General features: G+C 38.9%; 1 protein-coding gene across 10 annotated transcripts in view; it reads right to left on the reverse strand.

Moving 5' to 3' along the window:
- The window catches only part of Fhod3 (formin homology 2 domain containing 3), a 400,155-nt gene that overhangs the window by 157,165 nt on the left and 221,161 nt on the right, over positions 1-21,829 (reverse strand). For all 10 annotated transcript variants that reach the window (XM_090353236.1, XM_090353234.1, XM_090353233.1 and 7 more), the window contains exon 6: positions 217-311. In XM_090353236.1, coding sequence (XP_090209362.1) covers positions 217-311 — 95 coding nt within the window. The remainder of the gene's footprint in view (positions 1-216; positions 312-21,829) is intronic.

A 21,829-nucleotide genomic window follows, 5' to 3' on the forward strand; every position in this document is an offset into this window, starting at 1 on the left:
AAAAGGAAAAACAGAAAAATGCATTAAAATTTCCTAGGCTAGTTATAATGTAAGTGAATCATAAAATCTATAGTCCTATTAATTACAATAAAATAATAAGAAGAAAAATCTATGGTCCTCATTTGTACTGATAGGACTTCAACACAGCTGACTATGATTCACTTGTGCACATAATCATCTGCAAATTGAATAAGGTCAATCATAACTTTCTTTTACCTTTGACCCAATGAGAGTGTAGAGCCATTGAATGGTTTCACTGTGGTTGATCACTCCGTTCATCCCATCCACATATAACATAATCTGGCCCAAAGCTAGAGAGAAGAAAAAGAAGCAAAGGAACATTAAGAATTTGTAACCAAAAAAAAAAAGAATTATCTTTAATGATCATAAGGATAATTGAATTTTTATACTTTTAAATGAAAGTCAATGAAATATAAACTGAGCTCTGTAATGAACTAAATTTCAATGCAGAGAGAAAAAGATGGGCATACTAAAAGATACACATGGCACTCCTGGTATCTAGAAGATATAATCAAGATACTGGCAAACCCTTGTTTCTCTGGACATTGGTGTACAAATGAATGCATATTTCAACATCTGTATATGTGTGGTCCCAGACAAAGCAACGATAGCCATGCAGTGGTGTCTGGGCTGCATCTTCCCACTAGAGCCAAGAACACGTGTGAAATTGTCAGAGACAACCTATCCAGAGACCTAGCCTGAGGTGAGCAGTTTCTAGAGTATATGGAACCATCCTGAGCCAATGCATTAGGGTTATGCCATTAGGTAAAACAAAATAAACACACTTAAGTACTATTTCTCATCTGCACTAAAGATTTTTCTGAATAAAAATATCATTAATGAAAAATAATCTGATTAAATCTGACTTAAAATAAATCTGATTAAAAATGATAGGAAAGCATGCATCTTACAGAGCCAATCTTAAATTCTTTGTTTAATGTCATTTTTCTCCACAAAGAGAGTATAAATCAGGTTATTTAAGAACAAATATTAATTCAATTTTTCAGTTCATTAGCAGAATTTTTTCTTACATTAATTGCTGGTGTAGATAATGCCCCCAAAATGCTGCACACACCTAAGTATTCTTACCTACACCATGTCCAAACTCACAAGTTATATTTCACCAATAAGATTAACTTGTATAGCATTCATAGGTTTCAGCTAACTTTTGCTTACCTGGTAAGAGTAGGAAATCTCATTTTTAAAAATCCAAATAAGATAAAAAATAGTTCATAGTCTTATGAGTTAATAACATCATTTTAGTTAGACTGATAGACTTTTATGCTTTTATGTGTATGTGTTGTTGGAAACGATATCTATGAAATGCACTGACTGAAAAGAAAAAACATAAAATAAGATGCTCTAATTCTAAACATAGAAATAATATGATGTCATAGAAAGCACATTATCCTTACCCAACAAATGATCAAATAACAAAATCACAATTTCTTTTTTTTTTAATTCTAAAGACTCATCTCTTTATTTACCCACCAAAGAACAAGAATTAGTGCAGTGGCTCAAATGGTAGAGCATTAACCTTGAGCAAAAATGCTTAGGAACGGTGCCTAGGCTCTGATTTCAAGCTGCCAAGATTTGTTCCAACACACAAAGAAAATGTATACCCAACTGTGTGTCCTTCCATGTTCTCTGAATGTTTCGGGGATGAACAAGGGAATAAAAATTGCAAAACCACAATTTCTGTTCAAAGAAAAACTATGTACCTACTTACATAAGATCTCAAACATTAAAAAAAAAATTTCTGCCAGGCACTGGTGGCTCACACATGTGATCCAGGATGCTCAGAAGGCTGAGATCTAAGGACTGTGGTTTGAGGCTAGTTGAGGTAGTAAAGCCCATGAGACTCTTATCTCCAATTAACCACCAGAAAACTAGAAGTAGAGTTGTGGCTCAAGGTGATAATGTGCTACCCACAAGGACAAAAGCTCAGTGACAGTGCCCAGACCTGAGTTCAAGATCCATGACAAAAAAACACAGTATAATCTGGAGAAAACAGATGATAGTTATTTAGAAATGACAGATTCATATGTCAGTTAATGGTGACATAGTGGAGATAGTTTTCACAGAATGCTTTAAATTTCAAACCCATTTAGTAGGACATTAATAATAAAATAGTAAATGGCAGAATGGTTGAAAACAAATACTGTCATTCTTTGTGACTAATACAGACAAAACGGTCACAAAATTTGTGAGATCAAAACTACAATCACATTTCTTCTTAATGAGAAAAATGCGTGTAACCTACCAAGTAAACAGCTTGGTGTAAAAATGTAATACTAGAAAAGTATGCATATGACATGATAAAATAGTAATTTGTTGTTTACATTTGTTGTAGCTCATACAAACTGATAAAATACTCAGTGCCAATAGAAAGAAGGCAAGAGTATTTTCTAAAAAGAGATAAGCTGGTTTATGATAACAAAGCATTGTAATAAAGTTGTATTTTTGTTAAACTGTTAAATTAGAAAAAATGGCAAGGATATGAGAAGCTAAACAAGTAACTTCAAACTTCACTGATGTCAGGGAAAACTGCTAGAGATCCTGTCGTGATTAAGTTATTTTGTCTGCATTGTTTTAAAACTACTTCTCATTTATTTAGTGTCACGGGATGCCACACTCAAAGGAGGGCTTTTACATGTGTTATTAATCTCCTTGTTCAGTGATTGCTATTCCTGAAGTTTGGTGGATAAAACCTATCTCTGGCTGTGCAATGTGGCTTGTGTCTCTAATTCCAATTACTCAGGAGAAATGCAATCTGAGGCCAGCCCAGGCACAAAAATTGGTTGAAACCCTGTTTCAACCAATAAAATGCTGGATGTGTGCTTATTGTCTCAGTAACACAGGAAACGTAAATAGAAGGGATACTGTCCAAGCCAGCCAAGGCATAAATATGAGACCTATTTGTAAAGAAATTAAAGCAAAAAAAAAAAGAGTGGGAAGCATAGTTCAAGGGGTTAAGATGTCTGGCTAGAAAGCATGAAGTCCTGTGTTCAAATCCTAATACTGCTAAAACAACAAGCCTGAGGCTCTGAGAAGCAAGTAGAATTTGCCTCGAGCTTTCATCCCTCCCAGCAGGCAGAGCTATCCTCCAGACAGAGTAGATGGGCACAAGATGTCTATATTAGGAGATCAGGACCTTTTTAAGGGCATTGTGATTAGAAATGGAGTTTCCAAAACAGAAAGGGGAAAACACCAGAAGATGGCAGTGATGTTTAGTGTAAGCCATTTATAATATCAACATGACAGCACAAAAATGTCTACCTATCATGGTTCTATAACTGAGCATATTCAGTAATTTGTACAGGATGTGTCCCAATCTACAAAGTATTTCTCACAAAATAGATATAAAAGGAGAAATGTCAATTCAACAAACATTCAGATCTTCATATATAAGAAAGAAAGGGACTCAGATCAGGGATGTAGAGAGCTTCGCCCAGGATGCACAAGGCCCCTGGTCAATGCAGTACCATTAAGAAAAGGGGAGAGGGGGAGAAAGCTCATAAAATACAAAGCATTATGACTGTTTGGATATATGTGTCTCCATTTTTTCCTATTTTTCAGTATAAGCACCATTACTTCTATAACAGCAAACACCACATAAAATGAACAAAATAAGGCTAGATAATAAAGGAAAGAGGTGTTCCTGTTTGGTTTAGAATCTTTGATAAGTTCATCTCACTCCTCTGGAAATCCAGCTACCTCACAGAAGAAATATGAAATTCTATACATTCTACTCCAATTTTCCCTTTTCTCCTCCCCTCCCAACAAACAGAGGGAAATGGTTGAGAAGGAGTTGCATTCCTTTCCTTGTTCTGATTCTCCTTGTTGAAGAAGCCAATCTTGGGCACCAAGATCATCTTCCACTAAATCAGCCTGAGGAGACTAAGGACAGAAAACTGGACTTTCCAGCCTTCCTTCTGGAAGGTATGGCCTTGGGAGAGGCCTCTTTCTGTCAAGGCTGCAGCCTGGCTAGATGGCCTCTGTTCTAACTGCTCAGGGCCTCAACTACTGGGCAAATGAATGTCTGGAAAGTCTAGAGGCTGTTCTAGAAAGATTTAAAGACCGTTTCCCTTCAGAATTTTATTAATATATCACATCGTAAACTTCATGTCGAATGCAATTCAACTTCCTGATTGTACTGATTCAGCATAATATTCTGATACTGCAAAACCCACTTCGGACACAAGATGGTGCTAAAGAGAGACTCAAGTGGGTTAATAGTACATTGGGATCCAAAATGCAGAACCACCAATCTGAAGGTGGGCTTAATATAATTTATGTGGAAAAAAAAAAGATACCCTGAAAGCACACATTTGGATTACAAGTGCCATGAAAATTAGTGATTTGTATTTTCAAGACAGCAAAGGAGGTTGAGGGAGTTAGAGAGTGGCAGGGGATATATAGGTTAAAGGAGAAGCAGACCCCTATAATCCCAACTACAGAGATTAGGAGAGTTGTATATTCAGACAAAGCCAGGGAAGAAGTCAACAAGATTTCATCTTGACAAACAAGTTGGTACATGGTTGGAAAAGGCATTAGAGCACCTACATATTATGTGTAAAGTCCTGTCTGAGTTCAAATTCTAGTACTGCTAAAACAACAGACAGAAAAAAGGCATTCTTGTTTTGACACTGAAGGAATCTACTCTAGATATCTTTACTGATTTTTCTTGGCTTTAATTGATCTCTAAAATGAGAGGCTAGCACTGTTATGGCCACTTTCAGGAATGTAGGATGGAATTAGAGCAGTTCTTGACCCCGAGTGAGTGTTTAATGAATGGGAATAACATAAGGTACTTCCTGAGGTCAAACTACTTCACCAAGAGCAAGCATCAATCACACAACAGACAGAAGCACAAGCTCAACATATCTGAAAGACCCAAGGTCAAGCAGCTAACCTTCCTCAGCCTTCACTTACAAAATGTAATGGAAAGAATCCTCGCCTAACTCAAAGCTATCAAGATTTTCTACTACTGTCTTCTAAAAATCCTGTAATTTTTAATGTGTATTTATATGATTCAATTTGAGGTAATTTTTGCGTAAAACATGCTTTTCTCATATATATACACAGTTATGTGAGAGGGAAAATATATATGAGTTTTTATATATGTTTGTTTATATTATTTATAAACTTGTATATTAAGAGGGTTATATCCTATATTATAAAAAATGATAGCTATTTTAATTTTTGCATGACTTTTCTTTTTTCATCCTTTTGCTTTTAAGCCATCTATAGCATTATGCTAGATGAGTTTTTTTTCCATTTTGATAATATCTATCTTTTAACTACTATGATTAGACCAGACACATTTAATTATTGTTGTATTTCAAATTAAGTCTATCATCTCCAATCTGCTGTTGAGCACATTTACTGAACATTTTATTATATTTTTCATTTGCAGCTTTTCTACTGGATTTTCTTTCGTTGTAAGCTTGCATTTCTTTGATAGGGCTTTCCACCTTTTTTTTTTTTTTGCCAGTCTTGGGTCCTGAACTCAGGGCCTGGGCATTGTCCTTCGGCTTTCTCAAGGCTAGAGCTCTCCCAATTAAGCCACCGCACCATTTCTGGCTTTTTTCTATGTATATGGTACTGAGGAATTGGACCTGGGTCTTTGTACATGCCAGGCAAGCACTCTACCACTAGGCTAAACTCCTCATCCCCATCTATCTTTGAATTACAGTAGTATTCACCCTCATGAAATATTTTTATAACACTTTTTGTATCATCTTGGCACTGGGGATGGTTGATTTGCCTATTCCCATACAAGCTGAGATTTTCCTAGTTTATTCTATGCCAAGAAATTTTGGCTTATATCCTGAATAAAATTCTGAAAATTGTGAAAAACTGGCATTTGCTTAAATATTATAGAATATGTTGGCATTTTTCCTTAGACAGTCAACTTGGCTACAAGTTTTGACCTGCCCTCTATAGGCTGTAATTCCCAAAACACGTTGAATTTTCAAAGTCTTTGCTGTGCCATTTGGGTGGTTTCTATGTGATCCTTACAGTCTGGAACCTAGGCTATATAGGTTCTTTGCTTATTGGATTCTTAGACACTTTGGAATGCTGTTTGGGGCATGTATTCCTGTCCGCACAGTAGGAGAGGACCCAGGGGTTCAAACAGACCTGGAGGTCAGATTCCTGAGCTTCTCCTCTCTAGGATATGCTGACGTCCTATGACCTTGCCATGCTCTGAGACTGAGTGTTTTGGCCCCAAAGCTGACACATGATCTGCTCCATCACTTGCTTTCTGTGACCATATCTACACCTGAGGTAATACAAAACAGAGGAGAGGGAAAAAAAGAAAATCCTCCAACCAGAGTTCGCCCACCCCAGGCCTCCTGTGGCTGTACCTCCCAATGAGAGTAAAAGTTTCTGTCCTATGCCCTCAGAAGTCAGATGCCTGCCAGGCCTCATGTCCTCACAGGTGGTCTCACTTGAGAATGACTGTGGGGTAGTGGTGCCAAGTAACATAGAAATCAAGAGTAAGAAACCTGGATGTTTCCATACATGGAATCCCTTTCCTCCTATCCAGACAAAGAGCTGAAGACTTCCCATGGAGAATGGCTCCACACCAATGCTCTCTCTGGCTTCAGCACTGATGTAAGTCCACAGCAGAAGAAAATGTCCCATACCATTCTAAGTTCTAGTCTTCCTCCACTATTTTCGTTACCATTGACTAGAGTGACTCCTCAAATAGTTGCTCCATAGATTTCTCACCAGATACATTATTTATTTTGTAGGACTAGGGTTGAACTCAAGAACTTGTGCTTGCTAGGCCGACATTCTACCACTTGAGCTACACCTCTAGTTTTTATTGTTGTTCCATTGGATTTCCATAGTATCGCACCCTTTTGTCCAGGCTGGCCTGAACTGTGATCCTCCTATTCACTCAAAATACCTAGAATGTCAGGTACATACTACCATGCCTAGTGTCTATTGGTTGAGATAAGCTTTTTGTGACTATGTTGCCTGGGCTTGCCTCATCAGCAATCCTCTCATATAGCTATGATTTACAAGAGTGAGCCAAAGTATCCAGTACTCCTCAGATTTAACCCAGTGTGCGTGTGCGTGTGTGTGTGTGTGTGCGTGCGTGCGTGTGTGTGTGCGTGCATGTGTGTGTGTGTGTGTGTGTGTGTGTGTGTGTGTGTGTGTGTGTGTGTGTTTATTCTGTCTTTTCTGTCTCACCCAGAACTGGAACTTGTTCCTGCTGTCCACCTTAGCAGAAATGTGGGAGGTCGGCTAGGGCCTACTCAGAGTCCAGCCTGTGATTTTCAATTTTTTCTTTCTTCTTTCTCGCTCCTCAATTTCCTCTCATCCATCCCTATACTCTAAGACTTCTCCACGAAGTCTTGCCTAGACCACATATCATTGCTAGTGGCTTTGCCAGAGCAGCAACAGAAGCATTTTGACTGTCCTCCCCTTCCAGGCACTCCCCACCTACTTCAGTAGTGCTGAGGGGCGGGGCCCTGTAAACAAACAGCAAGCAGACATCCAGGCCTCAGCAACAGTCCCTTCTATATCTGCAACTTCAGTATTGAGCTGGGGAATCAATTTAATGGGTCTGAATCTGTAATGTATTGTTTTCAGCCAACACAATAGAAAGGAGAGTGCTCATCACTTATTAAGGGAAAGATTGTTCTTATTTTTGTAGGATTATAATATTTCCCTGTAGTTTTTCATCAAGTTAAGTTTGAAACCAACTATTCCAGATTCCTACCTTCCTCATCCTTTGCTTCTAGTGAGTCATCTAATTCCCTCATTTATATTCCCTTCTGAATCATCTTCTTTTCCTTCCAGTACTGCTGCAGATCTAGCTTCAACTCTTGCTCCAGGAGGACAGGAACTGGTCTCCTTCTTTTGATCCCCACTCCTTTCCCTCAAGCTATAATAGGTGTTGTTATCACTGAATTTTCCAAGGCATTAAACTCATTCTCTGAGGCTAGGGAAGATCTCTTTCTCTCTTGATTCAGGACAGGGTTCTGGTTTCCCTCCCCATACCTCACCCATCCAACCTGCCAGCCTTTTGGCTATGTGCCCAGACTGTCTGGGATCCTATGTCTCTGTCTTTCTGTTGTCATCTCATGGCTTCCCTTCTCATGGCTTCCCTTCCAAGCCTATCAAAGTTTAATTAGTTATATGACATCACATGTTAGGCACATAGAAAACATATATTCATTTGTATAAGTCAGGGATAGACAGAAGTAGGCTTGATGGTTTATTTATTTAATCAATTAATTCTTGGTGTTCAAACTACAACCTTGGCAATATCAAGCAACTATTCTGCATTTTATCCATATTTTAGTTTCTTTTAAAAAAATTTTAGCACACTGGAGACACATAGCAATACACTCCCAAATTATTTATTTGCTTGCTTGTTCATGTCCTTTCCTTCAGCTGAAGATACCAAAAAAATGCCAAGGAGAATGGAAAAGTAGTATTCCTCTGGCAGAGGTACCTGACTTTGGGTAATTGGCATACCACTCAGCCAGCAAAATGGGCCTGCCTCTGTACAGACTGTTTCATTGCATAAGATAGTTTATCATTAGAGAATGTAACTGGAAAAAACAAAAAACTCCTGTTTCTACTGAAAGTGAAGGGAAAAAAAGGACAAGTCATATGAAAAACAAATCTCCTTACCACAAGGACAATATTATGCTATGATCAAACATTAGCTGCCACTCAGAATTTTCTAAATTATTGAATTTATTAAATTCAATCTTACTATGGCGTATTTATGACTGTAAATACATGTTACTGTAAACTAGCTGTTTCACACAGTGTGAATGTTTTTGGTTATTTGGCTTTTGGTGAGAATGATCTAGGACTTGCCCATCAAAAGGGAATGTGGTGCTGACAGTTGTCTCCCGATAACGCTAAAATGAAGACAATGTTTCCTTCAACCAGACCAGAGTGGGACTCTGACAATCTGCTTTCTCCATGGCTACCACTTAAACCTTATCTTCTGGGAAGGGCTCATTCATCTTGAAGACAGAATTTCAACTTATTTTCATCCTCCCATTAAAATTCACTCTTTTTAACAACAAAATGGCATTTGTTAATCTCTATCATGACTCACCAAAGCTCCCTCTCCCTGTAAACACTGAAAAGAGGTGGATAATGTCAACTTTCTTAGAACTCAATGAAGACCTAAGAGTCCACATTATTATTTTCTTCACTTAATTGCATGCACTAAATAACAGGTCCCAGCCCAGTTGTCCCCAAGGGCAACTGTCAAAGAAATATTCATTTGACACCAATTACTGCATGAAAATGAGGGAGAATTAAGCTGCCAAATGTAGGCTGGAAACAAGAATTTAATCAGCACAAAGAGCTCCAAGAAGGTGTCAGACTTTTGAGTTCTTTGCCATCATTTAGCAAGTATTTACAATGCAAAGCTCCTAAAGCATTCTTCTTTTAAAAATTACTAATTATTTCACATTTCCTTACCTCTAATCACCTTTCTCCACCCTAGAATGGCCCATTTCCAAAGTTTTTTTTTTCTTTAAATATCCATGAGTTTAATTAGCAACTCTGAGGATAGTCCTCTACCCAGGGGCCCTAAAACAGAGCACTGGTCCTTCAGGTCACAACCTTCCTTCCCATGCAGATGTCAGGCAGCCAAGGACCCTGCCTCTTTTTCTTCCATCTAATGCCACACCAAAGATTGATTTCTCCCTGGCCTATTCATCACCTTCCCACCAGCTACAGTTAAAATCCCAGCCAGCAACACAAGAACAGTGTCATTACAACCGAGTTGTGATAGTCTCTCCTCCACAGATGAACCCCATAGGTTTTCTAGTCTTTCCCATTGTACAAGTCCCCCCTCCCTTTTGGAAGATAAGAAAAAAGGAATGGAGACAATGCAATAGATTAACAGGTGTTGAGCTTCTAAACAATTTTGGACAACTCATTTCTCAGTGGAAAGACAAACAGTTATTTTAATTATCTGTTTTATAATGACCATCCAGGACCTCAGCCAATGGAAGCAAACAGCCTCCCTAAAGACACCTCAGAGCCAGAGATGAAATGAATTAGAACTGGACTGCGCACACTCAGCAGTAGCCAGTAGGGTCGTATCCACTCCCATGTGTGCAGAAGCACCCTGGCCTTTCCCATGGCACCCCACATCAGTGACAAAGGCCTCACCAATGACGGGAGAAATGAAGCTCCTCTGCTAGGGTGGGTTCATTCAGGAAGCATCTAAGATAGGGTGTGTACTAAATGTTGGATTACTGAGTGACAGTCGAGAGACACGAGGTTTAGAGAGAGTAATTAGGTGCCAGCAAGTGGGATGGAGCTCATAAACACTCAAAATATGAAGAAGCATGGAGCTGGTAGGAACCTGACTAATTCGATATGGTTTCAGGGAGGAGCAGGGAAGGAGGCATACCTTTCTAGATGGGGCACACTTAGCTGGTAGAAGATAGATGAGTGTCCAGGGCTTGAGAGTAAAAACAAACGTGTGAACAGTTTCTCTAGTTCTTGCTTTCAGGACATATCAGCATTAAGGAAAACTCAGACTTAGCCCCAGGGACAAGCTGGTTTGCATGGAACCTCCACCAATCCCCATCCTAACTAGTGGAGGTCCCCTTACAGGACTGTAAATGGAGCCAAGCTGGATCCCAAATTGGGATTACAGGTGAGCACCACAAATGTGGGCTTCGTGATCATATAGGCTGAGGGACTGGGTGACTAGAGGGAAAAGGAACAGGAAAGTAGCATGCATGTGTCTCTATCTCTCTGTCACTCTCTCCCTACCTCCCTTCCACCCTCCCCACCCCTCTCATTTCCTGGAGTGGAATTTGAACTCACTTGTATTTATTGGACAGGTACTCTACTGCTTGAGCCATAACTCTAGTCCTTTAGGCTTTTATTTTATTTTTCTCGAATAGGGTTTTGGATTTTTGCTTAAGCTGCTCTCTAATTCTCTTGTCTCCTGTGTACCTAGGATTACAGGCATAAGATATCACACATGAGAAGTTTTTGCTAATATTTTATGTTAACTCACCTTTGGATTTCTACTGTATTATCTGTGAAACACTGATGGTTCAATCTGAATACCTCTAAAGTTCCATATTTCCCTAATGTTACCCTAGACCCCTGGGAGGCTGTAAAGGGAATTAGTCAGCACTAGGGGGCAAGCTTCTATCAGGTGTTTACATAGATTTGCAGAGTCAGATTCTGGACACCAAAAATCTGCTTCATTAATACACAATTCGATACCAATTGAGTCTCTGTAAAAATCAGAAATATACTTTCGGGTATTTAAAAGAAACATTCTTCTAATATAATACTTCTGACTTTCTAGTTAGGATTTTTTAATAAAACTGACTAAACTTGATGAGGATGGGAGGAAAAAACTGGGAGAGAGTAAAAAAGGGTAATAATGTCCAAAAAGGAATGTACTCTTTATCTGACTTAGTTTACTATAACCTCTGTATATGTCACCTTTATAATAACAATCTTACAGAAATTTTAATGGACTAGATTTCCTAATCTGCAAACAACTCCAGTAACTTCTGTGAATTTTTATCTCAGGACACAGAACTGCCAAGATTTGCTGCTGGCTCCCAGAAAAGGCTACCAAAACTTATGCCCAGGAGTATCGCAGCCATTGGCAAGGCACAGATTGGGCTCAGGGTGCCAGGGTGGCCAACAGAGGAAGAGCACCCTAACTCCACTACCTGACTTGACAGGTTGGGGTGTGAAGTTGACATCAGTGTTTATGATGTGCTGTGGTAATTAATTATCCTTCACAGCAGGGGGAAACAATAGTCAAAGCTAAACTATCCCTGAAGGGGGATCTTAGGTTATTCCAAAGCACTGTTTGCAGCTGGGCTCAGAATATCACCACTTGCTTTTGGCCAAAGGCAAACACAGGAAAAGTTCCAATAGTCTGAGAACAACCTTGAATGCACTCCAGGAGACAGAGAACTGGGGACAGGAACAAAATAGGTGACTGTAGGCCTCTCCAGCCCAACCTGTTTCTCCTAATGATGTGAATTACTAGAACATTTTCTCAGGTGTCATCAGTGTTTAACAAGATATCCACAGATGCAGGTTTTGATAGGATACAGTTTCAAAATTTCACTTCTCCAACATTATATTATTATCCTAAACTCAGGTCACAGAGTCAATACTTCTAACCCAAACAACTCTTTATCTAATTTCTTCTCAGGGCATTGGAGTGTTCTAAAATATGACTTTCAAGAATGGGACTTTTGGTAGAGTGCTCGACTAGCATGCTTGAAGACCCGGGTTCGATTCCGGGGTACCACATGCGTAGAAAAGCTGGAAGTGGTGCTGTGGGTCTAGCCACAGTGGTAGAGCTCTAGCCTTGAAAAAGCCAAGGAGAGTGCTCAAGCCCTGAGTTCAAGCCCCAGGACTGGCAAAAAAAAAAAAAAAGAATGGGACTTTCAGAAAAACAAAGTCTGGAGACTAATGGCATCACTGGCCTACTACTTGGTTATATCTAAATTCCTTGTAAGTGGTAGAAACTTCCTTCATGTATTTTATGTGTATTTCCTAAACTCAAGTACTAATATGTACATATTAACCACAGACCCCAAACCACTTCTGTTGTGCCCACAATCACGTATCATCTCTAAATTTATGGTACACAGAGGAAGATGAAGAAGAATGATACTTCCTTTAAAGAGGAAAACAATGATTGGCGCTTTTGACTATACATATCTTCTCTATTACCTGCCTTTCAAAAAGTTTCAAATATACATTAATAGATATAGAAACATTTAATATGCGAGTGTGCTGTTAAAATACGGACAAACGTTGAAGATAAAGGATGTGTTAAGTGTAAGGCTTTGTGATTGTGCCTATAGGAAGTAGCCAGGCCACTTCAGAGAGACAGATGAGGAATGGAGGGAAGGGGCCTGAGGAGTCATGGCATAATGTATAGAGAGTGCCTAATGGATGATGCAATATCTTTGGAAGTAGATGATAGTGATGGCGATACAATATTGTGATTTTGCCTTCAAGTCGACACATCACCACCCATCCTGCTGCCTTGCCTCATACTGGAGTTTCCAACTATTTAATAGCTATTTTCTGCCAGTTGTAATTATACGCTCATTAGAAGTGAACTGTTTTGCCATCTTAATAATCATTACTGGCTGTTGATGATTTAGTATTTTGTTTGCAATTCTATAAATATACAAGCATTTGCACATGTCATCAACTACTGAACAAATACTTTAGACCACAAATTTTCTACAGAAATAAGAAAAATAATTCTTGGGAGTAAAGAACGTTTACATATCTCAATGGTTTATGGTTGTTCACAAGAGCATGGGCTATCGGTAAGTATTTAAGTAAGTTTACAGCCTTCAAAAATTCATGTCTTCACAGGCCCCTGAGGGAAATGATGAAAATTTTTGACAAATTTTGCTTTGTTCTCTGTCACTGAATGTTTGTCTTAAAAAGCAAAAACCCAGCTGTTCTTCACACCCAAAGAACCACAAAAAGAAGTTCCGAGTTGAAAAATACCATAAGGCTCAGCTACAGGCCTTATGCCAGTCTTTTCAGCACAGCAGGCTTCTGACTGTGAAGGGTGCTGCTTTCTATTTGGCTCCAGCACTTTTGGCTTTCCCCAGGCCGGATGCACACACTCACTCTTGTAGGGAGTCACAGCATTTGTGAAGCACCAGGCACAGCAAACCTGACTGGAGGAGTCAGGAATGAAGACTCACTGAAGCCCTGGTCCATCACAGCCTTGAAGGGAAGAGCACAAGGTAAGTCAGGGAGGTGTTGCAAACAAGGGCTTTCAAACCAGAGAATTTGGGGTTGAAGCCACCTGGCACTGCCTCTTTCCAAACAAGTGACTATGTGTGAGTGCCTTGACCTCTGGTGTTTCAAATTACTCCAGCAGGGGAAAAACAAACAAACAAACCCAGGTCTTAAGGGACTGCAATGAAAAAGCAAATTCAAGACATAATGACCTTTAAATCTATTGTCTAGTACTGCCTGGCTGTGTGAGAAGATAATAAAGAAATCCATAGATCCCTGAAGAGTGGCACCTCCCACTGTCTTCAATGGTGCCAGCCTCCTCAACAACTTTCTTACAAAGCCTACATCTCTACCTTTCAGGCAAAGTTTGGCTTTGAGATATGTTTTGAGCTCATGCAGGTAGATATAAAACCCAGCCTGAAATACACTCCAAAAGGACGCAGCAGCAGCCAGCTGAGCTCATAAGTGTAGAACAGGGACAGCACATGGATATACCTTTGTCCTTGCTAATTAATTCATCTCACTGAGATGAGGCACAATGGAACAAGATACTTCCTTAAAAAATTAGACTAGCAAGCTAGTAAAGAAATTCTCTATACACAGAATATGATTTCAGGGACTGTGGAAGAAACATATATACACATGTGATACAGAAAGGCAGGGCTCAAGTAGGAATGTGCTGGAAAGTTTATGTGCTGTGATTCATGGTAACAACATGCTAGGGAAGCTTATGCCTACACCCTTCTCCCACAGAAATGAGCACTATAGTTCTGCACAATTTGCAAAAGAAAAGGTCATTTTTCATGTGTGCATCAGTAGTAAAGCTTGAACTAAAGGTTTCATGCTCTTGCTTGGCTTTTTCTGCTCACAACTGGTGTTCTACCATTCAAGCTACATGTCTAGTCCAGAATTTTGCTGGTTAATTGGAGAGGGAGTCTCCTGGACTTTTCTGTCAAGGCTGGCTTCAAAACATGATCTTGTAATTGCAGCCTTATGAATAGGTAGAATCATAGGCATGAGCCACCAATGCCCAGCTCAGAAGGAAGATATTTTAACAGCAATCACTTAAGGTCACAGTCTTGAGCCATGCTATTTCCCCAGCTCACGTTGTCTGGGTCAGAATAAGACAGTGAAGAGAAGAACCAAAATAGATGCATCCTCAGAGAGCAGAATTCTTGCGGGAGGAGCAGAAGTTACTGTGCATCTCATTTTAAAACCCTATGTGTTCTCCCAAGCAATGTGCTACAATGCAATGCAGAGACTTAGAGTAGGTACAAGTATTGACAGGGGTGCAGGTGAATGATCCTGCTCACTGTTGCTTACTGCAATAATCACATGCCCATGGCAGCTGATAGTCAGAAAAGAACAAAGACAAAACCAGCTGAACCTACGTAGCCGCTTCCTTCTCAGTGGAGAGACTGATCTCACAGCGGTGCTGCTGTTCTTTGTGTTCTTCCTCCTTTTGAGTCAGGGCAACCACACTGAAACAGAGGAAGAAGCCTGGAGACAGTGATCCAGCTATGGGGTAGTGGGTTGGAGGTGATCAGCAAGGGGATCAATGGCTGGAAGAGGCTGAAACCAACTGACCATTCTGTGATCATCCTGAATGGAAGAACTGTAGAAGGCCCAGAATAATCCTACCCAAAGAAACCATCAAGGACCAATAAGAAAGATCACTGACAGAGGCCCAGGGGAAGGTCAGGACAGAGAAGATAGCACTGCACAATAGATGAACTAAGTTACAGTCAGGAGATTTTGTTTCCCATCATATGAAACGGATGACAACGGGACAGCTGGTCAGAGGAGGTGGACAAGCAGGAAGTCCTGCAGCACCACAGTGATATAGCTCAGAGGAATTCAGACTAAGGTAGGCACAACAGGCAAATTCCAAGAGCAGCATTATCCAGTGATTTATGCATAAGGCATCACTTGTGAGTGGTGCCAGAATAAATACTTAAGTCCTAAGGGAAGATTTCCTCTGATACGACATAACCAAGGCAAAGCTCTGCAGATAAACTAGGAAGGCTCCAGATTCCCATTTACATTTATGTTAACAAAGCACCACCATATGGTACTTTTCTGTTTAAGAATCATATGGGGGAAATTTTAACACAGACCTGGAGATATGTGGCATAGCTTCTTCCAAAGAACAGATAGATTATAAAATCTAGCTCCATCAAACATAACTATTGATCTCATAGCCTGCAACTTTTCATCTTCTTATCTACTTTAACCTAGAAAAACATATACAAATACACAGAGAAAAAGACAAGTATTTTATAGCATCAATGTTGGTAATAGTAAAAAAAAATATATAAGGCAACTTACTTTCATCAGAAGAAAATAGATCATGAAACCATATATCCAGAAATGTTACATTTCAACAAAATTGAATATGTAATTATTAAGCATTAATATAGCACTATTGAACACAGCATGAGTGGTAATATTAAATCACAGAAAATGCATACTTTTATCAAAAGTTTGCCGACATAAAACAGCACTACATGGGATTTAGAGTTTAACATGTATGGGGTCAGCAAAATAGTGGTTTCTGGGGGTAAGGAAAATATATCATTGTAGAATGCTACACTGAGACTTTCAGCTATGCTATTAGTTCTTATTTCTTAGGTCAAATGTCAGGTCCACAGTGCACGTATTTCTTATTATTCTTCATACTTCTTTGTATGTTTAGGTTGGTATAAGAGTACAATGAATGATTATCAAATAACCTCCCAAATGACAGATTCTAATGCAATGATAAATGCATCCTTTAGAGAAGGAAAAACTCACTTCCTTTTTCCTGTATCAACTGTGTACAGCTATTTTTGTTATCTGAGGTTATTCACTTCTTACAAATACTAAAAATCCTTGACCAAGGATCAAGGCCCTTCCATAAAATGCTACAATATTTATATATCACTGATATGCATCCTTCAATATACTGTAAGTCATTTCCATTACTTTAATTTACCAAATACAATAGTTATTGTGTGATACTGTTTAGGGAACATCATGAAGAAAAGTCTGTGAGTAATATCGACATAGTATTTTCCTGAACATTTTTTCATACACATTTGGTTGAATCCTTAGATACAGAATGCCTGGATATAGAAGGCCAGCTATAGTGTCTTTTGAGTCTTTGCCCCCATGAATGTGTGCGTGCATGAGGTTGCAACAATGAAATACTATGGAATACATTAATATATCTGAAATTAATTTAATATGAAGGATTTTGCCTTTTAAAAAATTCAAACCTTAGAAATTATAAATCTACAATACTTAACTGCATACCTAAGTCTTCATTTGAACTAACTTTCCTTTGATTAAATATACTTTCCTTCTAATTAGCCATTATAAATAATGCTATTTCTGTGTATGTGACATCTTCATTTTTTCTTTTGAAAGTTATTTCAGATATATTCCCAGAGATAGAATTTTTAGGTCAAAAGGTCTAATCATGTTTTTGTCAATCATGACATACGATCAATTCATTTTAAATACTAAAGGTTGTGAAACTGTTGCTTCTAGCAGAGAAGAACAGAGATCAGATTTCCCCTTTTGCCTGAAACATGCAAAGAGCTAGACTAAATATAACAATCTTTTGAATAAGCAACAGATGGTATCCCAGAAAGTTGGAAGACGAGGTGAACCCAGATTGCTAATTTGAGAAGATTCTCACACCACACGAGGAAGGAGAAGCCTGTGGGGACCATTACATTCCCCAAGCTGAAAGATCTGAGAGAGCAGAGACAAATCCCCCAGACAAAATAGAACTGACACCTGCCTAAAGAAAGAACTTGGAAAGCTACAGAGTACAAAACAAAATGCTCATCAGTGCTATCACACACCTGAGGCCAGGAAACGAACTGTACTATAACCCAACACTTGTATAAGGATATTCGCCTCTACCCACCCCAACCGTACTAGACAATTCTGGGCCTGGGCGCTGTCCCTGAGCTCTTTAGCTCAAGGCTACCACCCTACCCCTGGAGCTACAGCATCACTTCTGGTTTTCTAGTGGTTAATTGGAGATAAGAGTCTCACAGACTTTAGTGTGGGGGCTGGCTGGCTTTGAACTGTAATCCTCAGATTTCTGCCTCCTGAGTAGCTAGGTTTACAGGTGTGAGCCACCACCCCCAGCTAGAAACTCTTACTGATGCATTGGACAAAGTCTTCACAAGAATACCACTTTTTCATGGAAAATAATTAGCCCTACATTAACTTCTTTGGTCCACTCTAACAGCCTACAAATTTCTTGTGTCCCCGGAAAATTTTTATTAAAATTTATAAGAATATTAAAATGTTAGCATGCAACATGTTTATGAGTCAGAGTGTGTAGAATTCAATTTTCAAAAAGCACTAGGAAACTTGAGGGTAGGGACGGGCTGGGGAGAGATGGGGGAGACGGATGTAAGGGATAACATTGATTAGGATACATTATATTAATACCCTGACTTGTGGAATAAAAATCCCTTTGTACAAGAAATTAATAAATATGTTTTCAAAAATAATTTAAAAGCTTAGTGAACTTTTTTTTAAGCACCAGGCTTTCTAAGACGTGGAAAAATATGACTCTACCACAGAAAAATAGTCAACTGAAGACAGTATTAGAACTATCAATTACCATAACAATATCCTGTGTATTCAAAAGTTAAATCCATGAATAACACTCAAATATTAAACTTCTATATGACAAACATATCACCCAAGATGAAAATTACACTCTATTGGACTGATGGCAGAAAATAATATGGAAAAGAGATTTGTAAAATTGAAGACAAAGGGAAAATTATCCAAACTGAGGCACAGAATTGAAAATTAATTTAAAGATAGTGTATCAGCTGTGGAATGTCTTTGTTATTGGAGTCCCTAAAGGAGAGCAGATGGAAGAAGAAACAAAAATATGTAAATAATGTAAATTATGTAAGGTATTTTCCAAATTTGATTAAAATTGTAAACCAATGGATCTAAAATGCTCAGAAAGTAACAAATAGCAGAAGAGAACCATACCAATTCAACTATTGATAACAAAAATAATGAAAGAGAAAACAAACACCTATAGACAGGAACAAAGAATAATAGCAGATTTCATGATGGAAACAATCAAAAATGAAAATAGAATGGTGTTATTTAATGCACTGGAAGAAATACACTTGAAAAATAAAGTGGAATACTTTTCAGATATTCAAAGGTGGCACAATTTATCAGCACAATCCTGCACCATGACAATCCTTCAGGAATAAAGAAATTGCACAATGGAAACAATCAGAGAGGAAAATAGAATTATGTGATTTAATGCACTGAAAGAAATGCATTTGATTGGGGCCGGGAGTTTGGCCTAGTGGTTAAAGTGCTTGCCTAGCATGCATGAAGACCCGGGTTCGATTCCTTGGTACTACATACATAGAAAAAAAAAGCCGGAAGTGGTGCTGAGGCTCAAGTGGTAGAGCTCTAGCCTTGAGAAAGTCCAAGGACATTGCTCAGGCCCTGAGCTCAAGCCCAGGACTGGCAAAAAAAAAAAAAAAAGAAATGAATTTGAAAAATAAAAGATGGCATAAAGACTTTTCAGATATTCAAAGAGGGTATAATTTATCAGCACAATCCTGTATTACAGGAATCCTTTGGGAATAAGTATACTAGCTGTAAATACGAACCTTTAAGAGGAATGGATAACACCAGAAAAGGTAAGTATGTAACTAAAAATTTTAAATTACTGTTTAGAACTCCTTAAAAGATAGCATTCTAGGAGTCTGGCCTAGTGGTAGGTGTTTGCCTAGCACACACGAAGACCTGGGTTCCATTTCTCAGTACCACCTACAAGAAAAAGCCAGAAGTGGTGCTTTATCTCAAAGAGTAGAACTCTAGCTTTGAAAAAGCCAAAGGACAGTGCTCAGGCCCTGAGTTCAAGCCCTAGGACTGGCAAAGAAAAAAAAGATAGCATATTATTTTTCTGTTGGAGCAACCTGTTATGTGGCATGAAACACCAGTAAAACATACAAGAACCCATGGCAGTAAGCACAAAGATTGGGAGTGACACCTATCATAAGCTACTTGTACTATATGTAAAGTGGCCTAACGCCACTTGAATAAAGTCTGTAGTAAGTTAGTTATACATTATAAACTCTAAACTAATAAACCTGCGATTTTAACAGAGTTTTCATATAAAGAAATAAAAGGAAATGATGGAGAGGTTAGTCGGAAAGCTAGAAAGCCTGATAGCTGGGAACCATGGCTTGAATGCTAATAAGGAATCACGACCTAGACTACTGATGTTAACAGAATGGCTGGTCACATCCAGCAGGGTGTTCCTGTCCCACAACTTCTGGGCCCACAGAAAATAACAGCCCTAGTTTGAACACTCAAGATCAGCCCCCACCTTCCACCCAACTTGTGAAGGAGTTGATGACACACAGTCCTGTTCTGCAGGACTGCCCACTCTATCTCTGCAGATCTCAATAAAGGCTGAGGTCTTAGGACCTCTAGTTCAGCACTGAGTCTACTCACCCTACCATCAGAGGGCACTCTTTTGTTTTGCATTAATAAACCTGCCCCAACTTTCATATCAATACACTAGAGCAAGATTTCTTATGCTCAGCTCCTCAAGACTTCTCGTAGAAGTGTTCTAACAATTTTCTTATTTCTTCTACTTAGTTATCTTGGTAAACTGTTTTATTAGACTACAATGCCAAATTCATAAAAAGAAATTCTAAAGCCAAGTGCCAATGGCTCATAATCCTATAATCCTAGCTGTTCAGAAAGCTGAGATCTGAGGGCTGGGGTTCAAAATAAGCCTGGCAGAAAAGTCCAAGAGACTCTTATTTTCAACTACACAAAAACAACCTAGATGTGAAGCTGTCTGTGGCTCAAGTGGTAGAGTGCTACCTTGAGAAAGAAACAAAAATAAAAGGCTCACAGACAACATCCAGAGACTGAGTTCAGACAACATCCAGAGACTGAGTTCAAGCCCCAGGACCAGCACAAAAAAAGAAAATAAGAAAAGAGAAGAAGAAAGAGAATGAGGAAAAAGAGGGGAAGAGAAAGAGAAAATAGGAAAGATAAAGAGAGATAAGAAAGAAAAAAATAGAAATCTGTAATCCTAGCTACTCAGGAGACTGAGATCTGAGGTCAAGGTTCAAAGCCAGCCCGAGCACTAAAGAACATGAGACTTATCTCCAATAAATCACTACAAAAGAGGAAGTGGAGCTGTGGCTCAAGAGTAGGGCTGTAGCTTTGAGCTGAAGAGCTCAGGAACAGCACCCAGGCCCAGAGTTCAAGCCCCATGACCCACAAAAAAAAAAAAAAAGAAAAGAAAAAGAAAGAAAATGAAATTCTAATAAGAAGTTTTATAATTTTTTTATTTTATTTTTTTTGCCAGTCCTGGGCTTGAGCTTAGGGCCTGAGCACTGTTCTTGGACTTTCTCAAGGCTAGATAGAGCTCTACCACTTGAGCCTCAGCACCACTTCTGGCTTTTTTCTATGTATATGGTACCAAGGAATGGAACCCAGGTCTTCGTGCAGGCTAGGCAAGCACTCTACTACTAGGCCAAACTCCCGACCCCAGAAGTTTTATAATTTTTAAGTCCATCAAAGAGGAAATGATAAACTACATTTCAGACAAAAACAGTAAAATGGTAGATTTTGGGTTAACCATATCAGTAAGTCACATTAAAAACAAGCCACATTAAATACAATGGAAGTTAGATTGTATAAAACAATAAAACCTTATATGATTACGATAGTAATCAAGCTTTCATAGGAAGAAATAATGCTGAAATCTAAAAGATGGAAAAAGAATAAACCATAATGATTCTAATTCAAAGAAAGTGGGAGCGGCTATACCACCGGACAAAGTAGATTTCAGAGAAGTGAACATTTCCAGAGATGAAGAGTGTCACGCCATAACACCAAATGCATCCACCTCATAGCCAAACATGCACAGCAACAGCTTCAACTGCTCTGAAGTGAAAGTTGATAGAACCAGGAGAAATAGAAACTTTAACGGTTGAAAACCTAAGTATTTCCTTTCACATTAATCTATAGA

This window comes from Megascapheus bottae, chromosome 19 (assembly GCF_031878675.1).
Source record: "Megascapheus bottae isolate mThoBot1 chromosome 19, mThoBot2.hap1, whole genome shotgun sequence".
Taxonomy (NCBI): domain Eukaryota; kingdom Metazoa; phylum Chordata; class Mammalia; order Rodentia; family Geomyidae; genus Megascapheus; species Megascapheus bottae.